Source organism: Nelusetta ayraudi, unplaced genomic scaffold, assembly GCF_046127955.1.
Source record: "Nelusetta ayraudi isolate G7.1 ecotype Tasmania unplaced genomic scaffold, CSIRO-AGI_Nayr_v1 ptg000060l, whole genome shotgun sequence".
Classification (NCBI taxonomy): Eukaryota; Metazoa; Chordata; class Actinopteri; order Tetraodontiformes; family Monacanthidae; genus Nelusetta; species Nelusetta ayraudi.
Window position 1 is genome coordinate 1,814,459 of NW_027466110.1, and position 20,542 is coordinate 1,835,000.

The window sequence follows — 20,542 nt, forward strand, 5'->3', positions numbered from 1 at the left end:
GTCAAGAAGACAAAACTTCAAAGGGATTCACACAAGTTTGTTTTTCTTTCTTTATGGAACACCCTGTTTCCCTTTCATGGTCCAATTAGTTGAAACTGCAAAGATGAAATTTATACCACACCGGTGGGTGAAATGTATTTTCCATTCATACGTACACAGCGCCATATACTATAACAAAACTGAAATCCCAGAATGTTGTAGGTTCAAAAAAAAGAAAAGAAAAGAAAAAGAACCCAGAGAGAATGAGTAGATGGTGAAATACTGCATGCTGGGAACAAGAGCAGTACTCCCGGTGTGGTGGAGCCGCTTCTTATTTACAGTGATGGCCATATTGTCCGTCCGTACGAGCTCACTGTGGCAGAGCTTTCAGGATGGCGTTCACCTCCTCGGCGACCGCCGTCAGCGCAAACTCAAACTGGTCCTGCTCAGAGAGGAGGAGGAGGACGAGGAGGACGAGGAGGAGGAGAGGGCGAGTGAGGCAGGGTGGAATAAAACACAACAGTCAGATCGTGGATCGGTCAAAGTTTTGCGCTGAAAAGCAGCAAACAGACACGCTCTCAGCAGTGACGGTACCTTGGTGCAAACCAAGCCTGGTCTCTGGTCCCGGATGTGCTCAAGGGTGGCAGCGATGTCGATCTCCTTCACACCTGGAAAGAAGTGAACAAGATGGGAGACGCTTGAGCCTCTTGTTGTTCCAAAGGGAATTATACTCAGGATGCAATGATGAATGATCCCTGTATTTACCGTTACCATTAAAAGATAGAAGGATGAGTTGAGTTTTCAGTAATCAGTCCAATTGTTTTGACGGTCGCCCTCTAGTGGCCATACTGAGCTAAACACAGTATGTTGTGATTCATTGTGTTTCGTGTGAGTGAGTGAGTGAGTGAGTGAGTGAGTGAGTGAGTGAGTGAGCCTCACCCTTTGCCATTCGGTTCAATACCATGTCGATGAGTATGTACGAGCCGGTCCTGCTTGTTCCATCACTGAGGGAATGAATGACATGAAACACTTTCTTCATCACGCTGCGTCACATTAGACTTGTGCACATTTTCTTTTTCCTGCAGTTCTTTTTTCTTTTCTTTTTCTTTTTTTTACCTGCAGTGGACAATGACTGGGCAGGAGCGACCTCTGTAGCATTTATTCACCTTTCTGATCAGCAGAGAGAGACCGGAGAAGAAAGATAAACAGAGAAAACACACAACAACATGCTGAATTGGATTTTTTTTTTCTTCTTTGCCGCACTTTGGTTTCATTGCACGGTACCTTTTTTAACGGTTCTCTCTAAAAGGTGTGGAAGTGTATCAGTTGTGGGTCAAGTGGAGGCAGTTATCAGAGGGCGGAGCGTGTGACGGCAGAGAAGGTTTGAAAATGGGCGGAATGAGATCAGCGAGGAGGACGGAGACAAACACAGAGAAGATCTGTGATCTGCGTGAATCAACAGGAGACAGTGATGCTGGCAGAGTGCTAAAAAACAAGACAGGAGAGAGAGAGCGTGAGGAAGAAGCCCCAGAGTCACTGCCCCCCCACCCCCTCGCAGCAGCCAGCCACACCTGCCAATGCTCATTTTTGTGACTATGCAACTGGAGCCAGAGTACTAGCTGCAAACCGCAAAAATGACACTGGGAGATGTTAAAAGACAAACCGATTTAACCTGCAGTCCAGGAAGAGAGAGGGACAGAGCGAGACAGAGACAGAGAGAGAGAGAGAGAGAGAGAGAGAGAGAGAGAGAGAGAGAGAGACGGTGGGAGGGAGGAGGTGGCAAAGAAATGGACGTGATGGAGGCGGCATGGTGGAGGGGAGGGAGGTTAAGCGTGCGTGTGTGTGGGTGTGGGTGTGTGTGTGTGTGTGTGTGTGCGTTTTCACCTGCGGAAGTCCAGCAGTGGTCGGGTGGAGGTGGGGATGCCGTCAGTCGGCCAGCTCAGCAGGTGGAACTGCGTCAGGGTCCTGGTCTCCTGCGTGTTGACATTCTTCAGGTAGAAGCTGCGCACCAGGAAGTCCTTGCACCAGATGTGCTCCGACACCAGGTTCACCTGAGCAACACAGACAGGAGTACTGCAGTTATGATATAATGTAGTATAATATAATATAATATAATATGATATAATATAATATAATATAATATAGTTAGTGAGACGTTACTCTTGAATTATTTGCACTGTGAGAAAAACAGCAGTAACATTATGTGCCAGTAGGTAGAGACATTGCTTTGACTGTCTTATCTCTAACCGGCTAATGTGATGTTTTTTTCTTTGTGAGATCTTTTCAGCCGTTTCAAGGTTAATAAACTTTAAGACGTTTGCACACTGGGCTGAAAATAATTTCGAGAAGGAAAAAAGATGATGCTAAGAAAACGATGTATCTGTACCGATGAAATGAAATTGCAGGCAATAAAGAAAATCCGTAATGAAGACAGTTCAGGTTTTTTCCTCTGAGGGATGCTGGGATTAAATCGCCCGGCAGGAGAAGTGTTGCACTTTTTTTTTTCTTGCTCATTCATGAAAATGAAAAAAGCTGCAGCGGGGGAAGGAACCTCGTAGATGTGGTAGAGCGACGAGCCCTCGTCGGGCCAGTATCGCTCGCACTGCTTCTCTCCGTCTTCCACCAGCGCCGTCATCATCACGATCACCGTGCAGCCGTTCTCCCACACCATCTGCAGAGGGGAGCTTCAGTTCAAATCTCTTTCTGCAGACACGCACGCAGTGGTACTTCTAGGGCAGGCAACGCTACAATGCAGCACAACAGTCGTCTGCCTGCACATCTGCTTGTGCTCATGAAGATATTGCAATGTGGCAAACTCACAAGTTTGATGACATTGTTTTAAAAAAAAATAATTCAGACTTTGCATCTTTCCATTTATTTATTTATTTATTTATTTATCAGCATGCTTGGTTCCTATTTTAAATTTACTATTTTTTTCAAGTGTGTCCACGACTGCAAAGAAAGAAGAGAGCTCTGATGTGCTGACCTGCCAGAAATCAGCCACAGTGTGAGCCAGGGGTCCCTGGGTGGCGATGTAAGCCGGCTGACGAGGGTCGTGATCAAACTGGGGGTAGCAGAGGAAGAAAAAAACCAACAAAAAAACAGAGAGAGCAATGACTGACAGGGAGCCAATAAGAAGACTGTAAACACAGGATGCACTTGTGAGTGTTTGTGTGTGTGTGTGTGTGTGTGTGTGTGTGTGTGTGTGTGTGTGTGTGTGTGGTGGGGAGGGGGGGACAGGCGCAGACAGAACTGCCTACAACAACTTTTCACAGTCTCCAGATTGTCCACCAGTCATCTCAAACACCACCCCTCCCCCGCCCCCCCCTCTAACTGGAGGAAAATCAACGCTCTGCGTGTCGTCTGCAGGCTTCTTACGATGAAGCTGGCGTTGATGTAGTCTTTTTTAGCCACGTTCACTTCGGACTTCAGCTTCACGCGGGAGTGGTCGTCTGCAACACAGACAAGACGAGAGTCCCCATTCAGTCAGTGGATGTTTGTCCATACGTCTGCATTGTGCAGTTACAGCCAATTTGATTGTGCAAGTGGCCTTGTGACTTATGAAAATGAATTTTGTTACGATGGTAAAGAATAGAGAAAAGAGCTTTTAACTATCATTTTTAGACTTGTAGATTTGAAAAAAAAAAAAAAAAAGGTCCCAAATTAAACTCATAAATTCAAAAATCCAATCATCCTGGACTTCCCCAGCAAGGATGACATTTAGCCCGCTGTTTTACAGCCTCTTGGGGGGAAGGGGGGGGGGGGGGCATTTAGCCACCTGCTAAAACTGATACTTCCTGGCATCTTCCACATTTGGACAAAGGCGAAAGGAAATTAACACTGACCGGGAAGTGTTTACCAGTGCCCTTAGTGACATCACAAAAGGTTCATTAGCAACTGGTGTTTTAGCATGAGCCTTCCTCAGTCCTAAAGAAAATGGGGTCGAACCAAAAAAAAAAAGCGACACATGGGTGAACTGACAGGGGAGCGACTCGGCGTGTCGGTTCTTGTCCAAGTTGCCCAGGTGCTGAGCCACCGCCACCGAACTGGGATCAGCCTGGTAGGAGCACAGAGCCTCCCACTCCTTCTGCAGCCGGTCCTTGTTGCGCAGGTGGTCCTCCATGTAGGCCTGGGACACAGACACGCGGTTAGCATCGCTTAGCATCGCCACGGATATCCAACCTGGTGTGCCAGCAGCGGGAAGTGAGATTTTTTTTTCCCCCCGACCACGCTCCATACTCATTTGATTGGTTGATGCAAAGTGTCTCCCTTCGACCTCGAGAGCGCCACCTTTGGTGGCTGACGGAGAGTCATATTGATAAGCCGTACTATAGGCAGCAGTAGCGTTGTTTTAAATGTTTTTATTTTTAATTTCTGCTTAGATAATCATGTGTACTGCGATTTATTTTCCCTCGGTGACCGATGGTGGTGGCAGCAAGATGACCCAAGAGCAGACACGCACGCACTCACTCACTCACTCACTCACTCACTCACTCACTCACCAGTATCATGTGACCAGTGGAGATGTCCATGTTGGACTGCGCCGGCTCTTCGCTCCAGGAGGGCGTGGAGCTGTGGGTGGAGGACGGGCTGTGCTGCGGCCCGTCGCTGAACTGCGAGGAGACGCTGCTCACGCGGGACGTGTCGGTGCCCCTCCGGCCGCCGGCGCCACCGCCTGGCATGACCGAGCCTGCCATGCTGCCCCCGGCCATGCAGTCCTGGCGGCACAGGCCCGACTTGGAGGCCATGTGCTGTCGACAGAGCTCCTGGACAAAGAGGGGGTGGGGACAGAAATGATGTTGCAGTTATTCATTAAAGATTCTAGTAAAGATTGACTGTATCTGAATGTGTAATGTAAAGTCATATAATGCATTTTTCGGGACTCTTTTGACATTTGGACAAGTCGTTAAGGCTGCTGCCTGATACTCGCTGACAGCGACGTCATATTTTTGTGACATTCCGGCATTTTTTGTTAGCAAGAATCAAAACATAGCTTTAATATGAAGTCACCTCTGTGATAATTAACAATATAGATCGACAAATCTTTTGGTGTATAACCATAAATGAAGATTTTATTGTAGGTCCTATTGTATGCAGATTTTTTTTTTGTAAACATTCTGTATGTATTTTGTTTTTATAGCCTTGCCAGAAAATAGACTTTTCTGTGTGTGCTAAGGTACACAGCCCTGGGTAATTTTGCCCTTTGTGATGTCACAAAGAGAACTTCAGGTGATTCCCAGGTGAGTTACAGTCGTTAAAGTTAAAAACAAAAAGCATCAGTTCAGCAGGAAGCTAAAACCAAGTTTTGCTGGAGGAGGCTGCAAACAGAGGGCTAACTATGCTGCCCTCTAGAAATAAAAACATTGGGATTTTTAGTGATAATACCACTCTGAGGTAGGAGCAAACAAACAAAATCCCTTGTAGAGTTTGAGTCTCCCCACACAGCCTCACCTGGTAGTCAAAGTGTGTTTCGGCTCCTCCCTCCGGTCCCAGCCCAAGTTTCCCATTGGACACCTGTTGTGTGTAATGCTTGAGACAAGCGCCGGCCATGGCCAAGACCAGCACCACGACTGCTATGGAAACGAGGGTGATGACGGTACGGCTGGAGCCCTCGGACACCTTGGTCACCTGCGGGAGACCCCGTGCGTCTGTCCTCTGCCGTGACACAGACAAGGAGGAGAAGCCGTGAAATCCAGAGAACCGCGCACGCACTCGCTTCTGCATCACTGCACGTGACACAATGCCGTGGTCTGGCTCGGTGAGCGGCACCAGAGGGGGCAGGGCGCCCGTCAAGAACGCATAATGTGCGGCGGTCAGTCGAGCATGATGCGGTTCCTCCTCGTCTTCATGAAGAAGAGGAGGAGTGCAAACAACCTCATCACTCACACACTGTGTTATCTCTGTTCACAAAGACACACCCTCTCTGTGTAGCTAATGCACACTCATCCTTTGATAGTGATCTCTGTCTCTCATGGCAATTTTTTTTTACTATTGCAAAAAATTTGATCTGTCTGCTGTTTGTTGAATGCATGAAATACACACTGATCGATAAAGAAAACAAAACTGCAGTCTCAATTTTCTAAAATACTGTCACATATGAGACAGAAATAAATTATTATATAAGTAGGCAGGATAGTATTCAGACTGTGTGTGCAAACAGAGAACAAGGAGGTTAATGACACTAGTGAGTGTTGCCATAGCACCTGGGATCTGGGAGACGCAGTCAGGGTGCGCGAGGAAGATAAAGCACCATGGCAACAAGCGAAATACCACCCCCCCCTCCCCCCACACACCCCAACCTTCAGGTTCAGGCTCGCTGAATTGGTTTAGCTATTTTCCCTTCAGGTCCAACACAAGTTTCAGGGCCTCACCCCTGCGCGCTGTCTAGCAGCGACTGTTTTCATCGCAAGTATTTAGATAAAGGCAATAGGACACACACTCATCGACCTTTGTCCTCCAATGTGAGAATTACTAAGCCGTTTATGGGACCCTAAAAATTAAAATGGTTTTTATCATCACAACCTTTGATGTTCCACCGAGTAGCTTTTATTCCTTTATATATTAACTTGTCACTTCATATGTTGTGTATGCCGTTCCCTGACTGATAAGTAGTGGTTAAAAATAAGAACTTTTACCTCTCCCACGCCAGTCTGGATGATTTTCAGGCCGGTCTCAGACTCCAGAAAGTTCTGCTCGGTAACTGTTGGGAGCAAAGATCTCGGAATTACAATCCTGTTCTTCTGCATTACAAACAGCTAATGTTAGCAAAGTAGTTAACACTGCCTGATATTAGCTGCCAGTAACATTACATTCTCACAACATCATGCATGACAGTCTGGCATTTTGTTCCCCCAACTTTTTGAACTACGTTTTTCAAACCTTTGTGACCCATAAGTGCGATGGCGGCAAATAATGAGAAATGCAGAAGTGGTCAGTGTTGCTGTGCATTGTTTGCATGCGTTCAGTCCCGAGGCCTACCGGCTTTTGCAGCCACCTCTGCCGCCGTCATGTTGTGCTCATTCTGGCGGATTCGGAACGTCAGGGCGGGACCCAGCACGCTTCCAACACAGAGCCAGGGGGAAAGAGACACACACACACACACACACACACACACGTTCGTTAAGCCATAAAGCAACCAGGGAAAGCAGCTGCTGACTCAGACGTGGGGGGGGGGGGGGTCTGCGCTACCTGATGTTGATGAAACTGCTGGTGGTCAGGTGAATTTTATCAGCCAGGAGGTCCAACAGCTTCACTCCGTCATACAAACTCAGACGACTGCAGGAGAGATCACTTTCACTGAGCCTTTTCTTGACATATGGGCTTCGTGGTTTTTTTGGGGTTTTCTTTGCTCATATTTCACACGGCTCACCTTTGGTTGGTCACAATGTACCCATACTGCTCTTTGCCCCCCGTGCCCTCCGCCAGCGGCAGCCCCTGCTCCTTCACAGCCTGTCCAGCTTCTGCAGCAGGAGCCGCTTGCGGAGGCTGAAAGGCCGAAGCTGGGAGAGCGTCCTTCCTCGTCGGAGCAGTGGCTTTTACCGATGTGGTTAAGGAGGAGTAGGAGGAAGAGGAGGAAGAGGACGAGGAGGAGGAGGAGGAGGACGCAGGAGGAGCATCGGGAGGACCGGGAACAGCAGCGGCCTTCTCAGGCTTATGGGGCAAGATGTCACTTTTGAACTGCTGCATCTGCAAGGACGGAGGAGGCGACAGTGAAAGCGAGCAAGTCCCTGCGAGAGCGGCGGGCGGAGGAGGAGACGATGCTGCGCTACCTCTTTCTGTAGGTCTTTCCCAGCAGCCAGATCTGTGGCGAGAGAGACAGATCTTAAATGATAAATTGACAAATTCTAACGCAGAAATCTGGCGAGTGTTGTCGCTCACATCTCGAGAGAAACCTGTAAGTACACCCAGTAAGTTTTAACTGGCCAGCTTCCGGCGAGTTGCGATGCATCTATTTGAACTTCTTTTTCATGTTCCAATACTTTATTTACCCACTGCATCAAACAGCGGGTCAGTGACCCATCGCACCAGCATGGAAAGCTAAGGACCTGGATGAGCCAGTAGTGACTCGTCTGATTCATCTCCCTCGATGAGATCCTTGTGATCCCCTTTTCACGTTTTACCTCACTTTTGCAGGTATTTTCTTTGAGCTTTTAAGCAGACAATAGAAGAGTGAGAACTTTCTGAAGGAATTTCTGAAATATTCCCTGTGGCGTGCCAGGTCACCTGTTTTCTCCTGGTCGTGCAGGAGCTGCAGAAAGAGTGCCAGCGTGTACAGCTGCTCCTGGCTGATCTCTCGGGGCTCGGTCCGATATTGCTGCAAGACCCTCAGTATCCTTCGCAGCAGGCCTTCATCTGGGCACACAGGTTGGCAGAGTTAGCATCGGCATTAGCGTCATCCGATGCAGAGAAAAAAGAGAACGAGGAATACGCTCTGAAAGAATGAGACGTCCAGTGAGTCATCTCTGAACACACTCCCCCGCCATTTTCATTACCATACAAGGTGCTGAAGTCCTGAGAAACTTTTTTATTCTGCAGTTGCGGCTGATGTTGCTGCTGCTGCTGCGGCTGTTGTTGCCGATGCTGCTGCTGCTGCTGTTGGTGGTGGTAGTGTTGTTTGCCAGCGGCGCTAGTTCTCCCCTGCGGGGTGTAGTCTTCATAGTCCATCTCCAGCACATTGTAGTCATAGTAAGGCGCACCTGTTCATAGTGTGAAAGAAATATATTAGATTTTTTTTATTAAACATTTTGCACAAATCAACGTTTCACCATGTGGCAAAAGCTCCAGATCACCTGCGGGAGCCATGGCAGCAGTGGCGGCGGTGCTGCTGCCTCGGCGGCGGTACGAGGGCTGAGGGGACGCCAGGTAGAGAGACAGGGCTTCCTGCAGCAGCTGCCGTTCACGCTCCTGCTCCCTGTGATTGGACTGGGCTCTGGAGGAGGGGCGGGCATAAGCACCTCCAGGCCCAATGAGGGATCTCTCCACTTCATCTTCATAACTGTCCTGCAGGGAGATGCACACAGTCCTGATTGCTCTTTTTTGGAGTTTTATTAATGAATCCAAGTTTGTTTTACAGGTGTTTCTCGAAATTTCTACACAGTAGATCATATCAGAAGGGAAAATAGCATATATGTAGGCAGTTTTTTTTTTTTTTATCAAGTATGTGCTTTGTTTTATGTAAGGGAGTTCAAACTCCCACCAGAACAAAATAAATTTGTATCATCAGCAAACCTGACAAATTTCAAACTATCAGTTACTGTACAAACAAAAATAAATAATTTGAGGAACTCCACAAATTACTCTTTTCAAGTGTGATTGATGATTGATTTTCACATATTGATATAAATCACTTAAATAACTTTTTAACCAACATAATGCTACAACTCTTATTCCATATTGTTAATAATTTATTATCTAAGTTAGTTGCAACATTTTCTACTAATTCCATAAGCGCTAACGATGTTGAACGATTATTCCTAAATCCATCCTGATGGTCACTTAGTAAGCCAAGTCTCTTTGTGAACACTTTTTCAAGAAACTTAAAAAACTGAGGTAGTAAAGAAATTGGTTTGTAATTTGATAAGATTTTCTTTATCACCGCTTTTATGAATTGTAATTACTTTTGCGATTTTCCGTTGTTTTTTTTTTTGTGTGTGTGTGTGTTTGTTTACCTGGCGGTATGTGTGCGGGTCCACAGCTACTGCCTGCATGCGCATGGAGGACTGAGGAGGCTCCACAATCATGTCGTCCACAAAGTTCACAACAGGTGGCGCCGACCCCAACATGGGCCTGTGGTGCGGGTTGCGCTGTTTGGATCTGGCAAGGCGAAGAAGAAGAAGAAGAAGAAGAGAATAGATGAGAAATACAAGCCGACTGGTGAAACTGAGCTGCGGAAGTGTTGAAGCACTTACTGAGATGAGTGAGAGGAAGAGGAGGAGGAGGAAGAGGAGGAGGAGGAGGAGTTGGGTTTTGGGGCATCGGTGGTGTGAGGAATTCTCTTCAGCTCCTTTGACAAAATGTAATGCGTGATGTCATCATGCCAGGAAAAACCTGCACACACACACACATACACACACACACACACACACACACACACACACACACACACACACACACAGGCCAGCAATTAAAGGAAGCCACAGATGCTGAGATTGAAAGAAAGTGTCTTCTCAAATCAATACTGTTTATCTCTGCGTTGTTTGTAGCTGCTGCACTGATGAATGAGTTAGTTAAGTGTGTGGGCTGAAGGCAACAACACTCCAGACGTTGTTTCGGAAGACAGAGGCGAGTCTGAATGATTAGAGCTTCCCTTGATCGAGTTAACTCGATTATTTAAAACAGAGCGAAATTTAAGGTCGCACAAAGTTCTGTGCTGTTTTCGTTTTCTGAGGTCAGGCCACCAAGCATCCGGAAATCAACCAGAAATATGCACAATAAAAACAAAACAGCATAATTAGCCCTTTGTTTATAGCCTCCTGGAAAATAAAATGGTACACTTCGGCTCCCTGTGAAGACGCTTGTATGTGTGGCAGGAGGTGGAAACAAAGGCGGCATCTCAAGTGAGCAAGGTTACCATCACATAGGGCAAAACTGCTTGAAAACATTTGTTGGAAAGTGGAGGATGCAGGTGAAATAATGGAAATAATTTCTAGGAATTTAAATGATACATATTGGCTGAAGACATCAGCAAAACAAAAAAAAGGAGGCTTGAATTTAAAAAAAAAAAAAACAGCACCATGGTGTGTCTGGTTCCCTGAAGATGAGCTAGGTGATCAAATGAATGAAGACAAAGATAAAAAAAAAATAAAACAAAAATCTTTCATAAGGGTGAAGGAATGTCTTGGATTTTGGTGTATTACCTTGTAGCATGAGCTCTTTAAGCACTTCCTGCATCCTCTTCAGAACTGGAACCGACAGCTGGTACCGAACTCTGTCCTGCTTGGAGGTCAGACACTGACCGAACAGCCCATCTGAGGATTCAAAACATACCCCCCAAACACATCCAAGTCAGGGGTGAAAACCAGTAAAGAACCAGAACTGGCTTTCTCTCAGTCTGTGGAAACACAGTTTGAGCCACAGAACATGAACCTCCTACCGAGAACTGAATACTGAACCCACATTTAGCCATTTACTACTTTACTACAAACATCTTGACAAGAGATTTGCATTCAAATTGGTGACAAATGGTCAATCTGCTTGGAGTTGAATTTCAAAAACTGCAGGCTTATAATGAAAAAAGAAAAAGAGAAAAAGAATCACACACAGCCGGGACTTTGAGTACAAATCGAACCGACATAATTCGATGCATTAATCATAAGCTGCAAGGTAGGCAGGATCCTCTTTGGAAAACATGAATGAGAAATAGCTGCAGGCCCTTCGGCACCAGGCAGAAAGAAGTCTCTTCTTGTTAAGCAATGAATTACGTCAAGACTGCTGAGGAGGTGGAACTTTAAAACTGCGCTGTTTTTCATTGTGAAAAAAAATCTGTTCAAACGCAGAGATACTGCTCAGGAATAACGCTTGCGACGAGTGCTTCATGATGAGAATGAAGATAAAATGCAGCAGCCTATGAGTAATCCGATGCTCCGATGAGTCACCGCAGCCTTTCAATGGCTCACGAAAAACCAATTCGCCCGGACAAACTGTTGCTTTCTAACGCTTAGTGTCCAAACGACTGGGAATTACTCAGCCAGAATTGTCCATTTCGGCCCCCACCCAACGCAGGACGAACAACGGGCTATTTTTATTCAAATCGCACTTTTTCAGACCCCTTAATGAGGAAAAAAGTGCTAAAATGAGTCAAGTCCTTTGCGGTTTTAGCCTCGTTAAAAATCTGACCCTTGCTCCTGTAAGAAACACTCAATATTGACTCATGCAGTTTCTTTTTTTCCCTCCCGGAAAAGGTCAGCAGCGGCAAATATTTTTTCACCACCGAGCGGACAGAAAAACAAGACAATTCTCCACACATTTTGCCCCATTATGAAGTTAGTGTTGCTTGTCAGCGCGGTATGATGCATCGGACGGACAAAGGTCGTATCTGCACAGTCAGTGGCTGGCGGTGAATCAACATGACAGGTAGGAGGAGGGTGGAGGAGGGAGACGAGGGAGGGTGGAGGTAGCGAGAGATGAATGGCAGGAAGGCAGAAGCTGCACGGTTCCATCGGACTGTTTCTCGAACATTCGTTTATGTTTTTGGGTTTGTCTTTGTATTTACGGTCACGGCAGAATTATCCCGCCTTAAAACATGATGAGCCTTTAAATATGACGAGCAGCAAAATTGGATGAATTGGAATTTTTCACAGACGGGACAGAGTTTGGAGCATAAAGACGACAAACGCTGTACGATATACGATGTAAATGTAGTGTCTAGCACGTGCAAGGTAGGAAATGCAGACAACTGTTTGATCTTGAGCGATGATCCAAGTTCACCCTGCGACTCTTGACAGAGGACAGAGTAAAAAAGTGTTGCTGGAACAGAGGTGGTGTATTGCTGTTTTTTCTCTCCCAATATTGTGCACCCAGTGACAAAGAAATCCTGAAACCAATCAAGAACTCATCTTTATAAGAGAGTTCAGGCCACAGCTTTGACTTTGGCAAATGCAAAATGGTGTGCGTCAAAACAGCAAAGCCAGACCGATCATGTGCAGGTACTAAAACACATCCACAACGTGCCAAAAAAAATCCTTTAAAAAAAACAAAAACAAATAGAAAACAGCAGGCAACGAAATGTAAACATTTGATAAACTGTTCCTTTTCTTCTCCCAATGTTAATTTGAAAAGAGCCCGAGGCTGAAGTTGCACTGAGTAGCCAATAAGACTTGTTTTAAAAAGGGAGGGACGTGAGCGATAGTGATGCTCCCATTAACCTTCTGGTTGCGTCAGAGAACAGCAGGCCCGCAGCGCAAAGTAAACAGAACGAAGCAGCCGGATCAATAGCCGCCCCACCGTTCTGTCTGTATTTCCATCTGACGCGATAAACAAAAGAAAAAGCAAGAGAAAAAAAAAACAACATAAAAATGATTGTTGTACAATTTTATTGGAGAATTTTACGTGATAGTAACATAAAGTAAAAATATGGATGAGGTGCTTTAACTTCCAGGCAGTGACGCTGGTATCTTTCTATTTAGTTATTTATCTATTTTTTATTTTTATTTCATTCAAGACGTGTCAGGGAGCTTTAACGATCCTTTAACACCAACCTATTGCTCTAATCATAAGTACAATGTTCACCAGCAGACCAGCAGGTGAGACTGAGGCAGCGAGGGTCTCTGGCGACTCGCTTATTTACATCCCTCCCGCTGTCAAACTGGGTCAGCGCCACTTTATTGTTGGTCCCTCTCAAACACGGAGATTTACACAGCTTGAAGCAGGCTTAAGGATTCCACGCTATGCACAAAATGCCGTTTTTTCATTCTGCCAGTTGGACCAAACCGTTGAAATCACGTCAGGAGCCCACGAGTGGCGGTGGCGAACAATCATGTATTCTGTCCAACGGCGGAGCAAAGTGCCATATTTCGGGGAGAGGTGCGTAAGAGTGTGTCTGCGCGCGCGTGTGCCAGTGACTCATCGCTGTATTAGCACACAACAACTGTGGGGGAGTTGACCTCACTGTGATGTCAGTGTTGCCATGGAGACAGCGAGGGCAGGGGAGGGGCTTCGGGAGAAATGAAGAAAAGCAGAAGAGGGCAGGTGAGGGATGGAGACCCGCACAGAGGAGGAAAAATGTATTCCTACTGTCGGTTCAGGTCTCTTTGGCGTTGGCATGTCTTCTGAAAAATAGTGAGTGTGTGTGAGTGTGTGTGTGTGTGTGTGTGTGTGTGTGTGTGTGTGTGTGTGTGTGTGGGTGTGTGTGTGTGGGTACTCACCGTCTGAGCAGTACTGATTCCTCGTGCACAGCTTTGACTCAAACAGGCAACCTGAGGAAGAAAGACAAAGACCGTCTGTGTGATATCGACAGCAAATTATGGACACACACTTTTTTTTTGTTTTTCATTTCAATGCTGTCGAGACACACGTGAGGACCAACGATGATCTGTCAGACTACAAGATGCACATCTGCATCCAATCTAGAGGAACAGTCTTTCATAAATATGAGTGCAAAACTATTTGTTGAGCTCAGTGGCCATGAAGAAATCTTTGGACATGAGTGAAGATTTGCACGTCACGGTCAGAAATCGTAGCGCAAACGACATTGTCGTCAGACCCTGTTCTTCTCGGGTCTTATTTCAGCTCACATCTTTCTCATGCCGGCTATTCAGGGAGTGGAAGACAAGCCTGGAGGAAGCAGGCGTTCGCGCGTGAGACTCCACCAGCTGAGCTCTTCCGTCTGGGAGCCTCTTCAGATCAACTCAGCACTGCTCCCTGCAACCCTGTCACCAGATTTAAGGGCCGAAGACTAAAAGTCCAGACGGCGAGGTGTGAATCAGGGTTCAGGTCCGGGGCTCTGCAAAGTAAACAACAGGAACATGGGTGGAACCCGGGTGGAACGCTGCCGGGGCGAGAAGCAGTCGCAAGGACGTGCGGAGTGACGCAGAGCCTCGACGCCTCCAGTGACTCACCGTCACTTTTGACACAACACACGCGCACTCTCTTCTCCCACAGTGAAGAACCAGTGTGGAAATTTTAACTTTTACATTTTTTTTTTTTTTTTTTTGCAGGCAGATCTGTCCTGAAGGTCTGGACTCGACTCTGTGCAGGAGGAGTGTGTGAACACGCGTGTGTGTGCACACTGATATGGCCTGACTGCAGCCTCATGCAAATTCATGTCCAGCGGGAAGAGTAAATATAGGTGTCAGGTTTGGGGGCTTTAGCAGGCTCCCACGGTGGACACAGCCTATCAGACGGCTCCACTGGTAGAACAACAAATGTGACAGAAATCAAGAATTAGATTTTTTTTCACTTCAAACTTGCTTGAAACCCAATATCGCAATAAAAAACACATAAACTTCGAAAGCCTCTCAAATATGGCTAAAAGGTTTTTACGCTCTCATCAGGTGGTTTTTCATTGATATCGAGGTAAATTGCAAAACTGTCATGGAAACACTTTTTTCGCATTAACACGTCACCGGACATACGTGTACGTACGTACGTACAGGGTCACATGACCAGTTCACTTGAAGTGACGACGACGGAATATCTTTTACAAGTAATCAAAGAGAAAAATATAACGACCACAACCACAAACAAACATAAACAGACAAAAGCAAACGTAATTGATGATGAGAATTATGGCTTTTGCACTTCACGCCATTCAATGGAAACACCAGCAAATCGCAATTGTACTTTCTCGAAATTTTAGAACTGTTGCTTTTACTTTGAAAAAAACTGTTATGGAAACGCAGCTCCAGTAGCCTTGCGATGCAGCTGGATTGCTGTGATTGTCACTGAAATTGCGCACGCAGTGCACTGAGGTCAAACCGACAACAGTTCTGTAACAACGAAAGAAGGGCAAAATACAACAGCAAAGGCCAAGACGGAAACAGACTGACTGTAGTTACACTGCAGCTTCACGGTGGTGCTGTGAGTTCACAGATGCTGTTCTGCAGACCTCGGTTGCAACCAGTGCTTATTTGAGTTCCTGTTGCCTTTCACTGGTCTCCAACCAGTCCGGCCATTACGACCTCTGACCCCTGAAATCGACAAGGCACTCTGACTATATGCTCACTGGATATATTCTTCTCGTTCTCTGTGAGGCCTCAAGATAGCCGCGAGCTATTTGAATTTATATGAACATTTGACTATATAAAGCAGCCAGTGAGTTTATCCAAATATAGAAGAAGATGTCAAAAGATATTTCTGATTTTCTCATTTTGGGTTCATGACAAATCGCTCGCCACCTTACTGACAGAATGGAACATCCCTTCTTTTTCTCACTCTTCTTCTTCTTTGGGCCTCTGTCGCAGATGGATGCATGAAATGAATCCATCACATTTGTGAAACTTTGCACCTGGTGCGTCTGCTCATACAGTTGTTCTGTGTCACAAGAAGGCACGAACAAATTGCACTGTTTTTTTTGGGAGGGATTTGGGGGGGGGGGGGGGACACCTGGTTAAACAGGGATTGTCACCACATCGGGACACAAACAGCACAAACGCTCGACCGCCGTGACATCGGCTTCATATTGCGTGTGTGTTTTTTTTTTTGTGTGTGTGTGTTTGAGGTTGGCCATATGCATGGATGGCTAATCAGATGAGCAGATGGGTGGATGAATGTGTGAAGGAACAGAGAGGGAAACAACGGAGGGAAGTAACACTGCTGGGTTTTTTTTTTGCCTTCTTTCTCCACGGTGCTGAAATCACAAGTACATTAGCACAAGTACAGCTTGGCTACCCACTGAGCCTATTTTCCTCCCCAGTAGCCCTTGTCTATTAATAAATTATTTCTACACAATGGGCCCTTTCCAGTGACAAGCTGTTCAAAAAGCGGGAAAAATTTGGTTAAGTCTTGTTGGGTAAGTCGTCTTCTGAATAATAGCTCTGCAAATATGGTCATTTTATTTTCAGGACTTTCAGAAAATTTCTAATTCTGTCAGCAGTCGTTTCTTATTTCAACAGTCCAATCTCTAATATACATTTGTTCCTCTCACAGGATGAAATGTGATCTTTTTTATCTTCATTTTTCATCCATATTGACACCGTGTGGGCAAAACACGATCACGTCTCCCTGTGTGGAAGTTCAATCTTACAGTTCACTTGTTGCATCCTTGTGCCGATCATCAGCTAAAGTGTTCTGACCCGTCACCTGGCAGATTCCCCCCGCTCCTGTCCGTATTAAGCAGCAATCAATCTGGAGCCATCCGGCTGGAACTAATATCGCTGCCTCGGTCAATAACATCAGGAGCAGAGCAGCGAGAGCAGCGCTGGTGTCGCTGCCATGTTTTCCTGTGGCTGCGAGGGTGAAATGTGAACTGCGACAGATGACACATCACCACATTCTCCATCAGTTCTTGATATTCCATTATTCCATATATCCCCCCCCCCCTTCCTCCCCTTATATTCCATATCCAAGAAATTGTTTAAACCGGTTTGATATGTTTCTGGTCTACTTTATCCAACAGCACAAAATAAAAATGATGTTTTTCTCTATTTGTGCCACAATTATTCATCTTGCAACAACATAAAACATTTTCTAATGAATACACAACAGTCTAAGAGGTAACAATCTAAGATGCGTGTTTGCACGCATGTTTGGAGAGTCCAGAAGAGCCGCTGGAAAAATTGAAAACACACAGCCGACTCGGTGTGCTTGCGAACCAGCCACCCTTCCACTCAGTTGCACACTCCACAGCCATCTCCACCAGCTCAGTCTGTGGCTGCACTTCATTAAGGACAACCCGGCGCGGGCACACACTAACACAGACAGACAAACGAGTCAAGTCCCTTCAAAGCCACGAATAATACAAACAAACCAATAAACAACAGATGACTCTCAACACATGACTGTCACAGTCCCCCCCCACCCCCCGGAGGTGAGAAAGCGACACAGCATCGCCCTCTCCACCATCAGGACCACCTTACCGAATCTGTCCGAGGCTCCGGGCTGCCAGGTGACGGCCAGGAGGAGCAGCACAGCCCGCCACGGACCCAGCTGTGGCTGCATGGTGTCCGGATTCCCCTCCACCACTCACGGATGTCGCGGGCAGAAAGACGCAGGAATCTTCTTCTTCTTCTTCTTCTTCTTCTTCTTCTCCTCCTCTTCGCTGTGACTACTGCAGGCTCTCAGTCAGATCCCCATGGCGCTGAGGGCAGCCGCAGCCAGGCTTGCGCTGCACCCACAGCCCATGTGACGGGGATGGAGGAGGAGGAGTGTGTGCGGAAGAGAAGAGGGGGGAGCTGGGGGAAAAAAAGGATAAATAAATGACTGAAGTGATTCCTAGTGGGGATGTGATGGAGAGGAGGAAGGCGGTTTAGTCAGGTGGGCGTGGCTTAGCGAGTGGAGCAATAAATACGCAAACCTGTGAGAGGAGCATCGACCACAGTGCGGAAATAACGCATGTTTGGGGATATGGTGGGGGTACTACGTCATCAGAGCCATGTTATAAAATAAAATAATAATAAAAAAAAAAAAAAAAAAAAAAAAGGGGGGGGGGGGGGGCTTTGTCTGTATGGACGTGACGTCATGTCAAGAATATTGTCTTCACATATGCAAGGACGCGACCATAGCCCGGGCTGCTGGAACATCGTGTTGATGGATGAATGGATGGATGTTGATAATGACGAGAATGGTAATGGAAACAATAACTAATACCCCCCCCCCCCCCCCCAAAAAAAAAAAAAAAAAAAAAAAGATAGAAAAGAAAAACATCATCACGGAAGTAGGAAGTCACTGTCTGGCTCAATTGTGACGGTGTGAGGGTTTAGTGCTGCCTGGGAAGTCTCGCATCGCCCAGAGCGATCTGGCAGTGTATGTGTTTGGGAAACAGGTGAGGGCTGATTGCTGGGGGACAGAGACGCAGGTGTGGGTGATTGTCCTGGTTGTGGCCCGCTAGCTGGCTGGGCGGGGGAGGAGGCCGTGACAGCAGCAGTATTGTCATGTACTTGACTTACAAAAACTTACAAGAGCAACAGTCGTGAAACAAAACATTTTTTTTTTTTTGTAAAGTTTTTGATTTGTTTCGTGATTTCTCTCCTTGAATGAGAAAATAAAAGAAGGTCCATTAAATTATATTCATCCCGTCCCCCCCCCTTTTTTTTGATCACAACTTTTTGAAAATACTGGGAAACTGACCTGCTATGCAAACAATTAAATATACCTAAAACCATTCATTGAGCACAATCGCTCGTTTTGACAAATTCATAAAATTAATTTTAAGAATCACCACCAAAAAAATAGATGATATTCCAATAAGTTGAACTAAATCTTAACGTATAGTATCATAAAAACTAAACATATAACAAAACGAGATTAAAAAAACGAAGAAGTGAACATGTCCAAAAGAAGATATGAAAACTCAACCTAAACCAGCTGCTTCGCTCAGCACAGCTGGATGAAATCCAGTCCATATAGTCGAGCAATCTGATGGATGGAGACAAGAGTCGTGAATAATCATGTTCTCTCAGATCAGATACCAGACGGAAGCAGTTGTGACATTTAGCCTCTTAACATTTAATCTGAAAAAATAATAGTCAGAGTATTGAGCAGTCCACTTCCTGCGGAGTAGCGCTGATACGTCACAGAATCGACGCAGCGTCCCGGCTCAGAGGCCGCCGTCCTGCTGTCCTCTTGCTCCCTCTAGTGGCGATAAAGCGTCGAGTGGGAATGTCGCTGCCAGGGGGAGGGGGAGTAGGAGGGGGCGGGGCCAAGGCCCCATAACTGTCAAAGACCCCCAGGCCCTGGCTGATATCCATTTATGCGCAGATCTGCTGCGCACAGACCGGAAATGAGTGATTGGTGTTGGCTTAGTGTGTCGAGCCCTGTGGCCTCCCTGGGATATCAGGAGGTTTAGCCTCATTTACACATTACCTGCTTGAGTATGTTTGTCTCTGACACTTTTAACAGTTTTACTGACAGAGGTGAGGAGTCTGTTGAAACAGGAAGTAGCCACTCCATCCGTGACCAATGACTCATGGCCTCTATTTTGATTGTATTGTGTCATTTTGAATCATATCTAGCCTACGAGTTAAAATAGAGCAAGATTAGACCAAGTTCCCAAAGAGGAGGACGTCCTCTCTGTCACTGATGCAGGTCATGCTTATGTGCAGTCACACTCACTCACTCACACACACACACACACACACACACACTGCCCATGTCTGCCTCCCCAATGCTCCCCTCGGCTCAGTTGTCTGGCATGTGTGTGTTTGAGTGTTTTGCTGGTTGCCCGGCAGCTCGCATTCTGCATTTATGAAGTATGAAAAGCAGCTAGACGCGTGTGTACCGACTTAGAGGTGCACAAGAGTTGGATTGCATTCTGGTAGCATTTTTTCTTCTTCATTTCATTCTTTTATTTAGAATTATTCTAATTCCCGGTGGTGCCGGAATACAGATTTCCCCTGGCTTGCCGGCTGAAATCATCCCAGTTCAAGTTAATGGGATCCATAAAGCTGTACTTGTATCGTAAAGTCACTGTCATCTACGGCATTGATAACATCGTTGTGTCTTTGTCTGCCTGTCATGATTCAAATGAACACAGACAAAACACTGTATGACAGAAAACAGGATGATTTTGATCAATGAATCACACAAATCATCCACCCTTCCATTATCAATACCCACTGCACTCAGGGTCACGGGGGTCTGTTGGAGCTTCGCCCAGTTGTCATAGGGCGAGGGCAGAGTGGACAAGTCGCAACATGCAAACTCCACACAGAAAGGCTCCAAGTCCAGAATCGAACCCACAACTTTCTTGAGGCTGCAGCGGCAGCGCTAACCACTGCGCCACTGTCTCGCCCTCACACAAAAAAAATTTGACCTGGAAACTGTTTTGTGAAATTGCTCCTAAACTGACATCCATCATGGACAACACCTCCCACCGCCTGCACCGCATGGTGTAGAGCCTGAGCAGCTCCTTCAGCTCCAGACTGCTGCACCCTCAGTGCAACAAGGAGCTACCGCAGGTCATTCCTGC

At 46.3% G+C, this 20,542-nt stretch overlaps 1 protein-coding gene across 1 annotated transcript; it reads right to left on the reverse strand.

Moving 5' to 3' along the window:
• Positions 1-208: 208 nt before the first annotated feature.
• Positions 209-17,642, reverse strand: ptprna (protein tyrosine phosphatase receptor type Na). The gene is made up of 24 exons (XM_076039763.1): positions 17,493-17,642; positions 13,842-13,892; positions 10,836-10,946; positions 9,888-10,026; positions 9,648-9,792; positions 8,769-8,979; positions 8,472-8,675; positions 8,203-8,331; positions 7,749-7,780; positions 7,349-7,665; positions 7,168-7,254; positions 6,958-7,037; positions 6,615-6,679; positions 5,431-5,634; positions 4,482-4,745; positions 3,961-4,108; positions 3,358-3,431; positions 2,966-3,043; positions 2,531-2,650; positions 1,864-2,030; positions 1,096-1,149; positions 919-983; positions 574-647; positions 209-421 (listed from the first exon to the last, which is right to left on the reverse strand). The coding sequence occupies exons 1-24, from the start codon at positions 17,572-17,574 to the stop codon at positions 350-352; spliced, it is 2,973 nt and encodes a 990-aa protein (XP_075895878.1). The 5' UTR covers positions 17,575-17,642; the 3' UTR covers positions 209-349.
• Between the last annotated feature and the right edge of the window lie 2,900 nt (positions 17,643-20,542).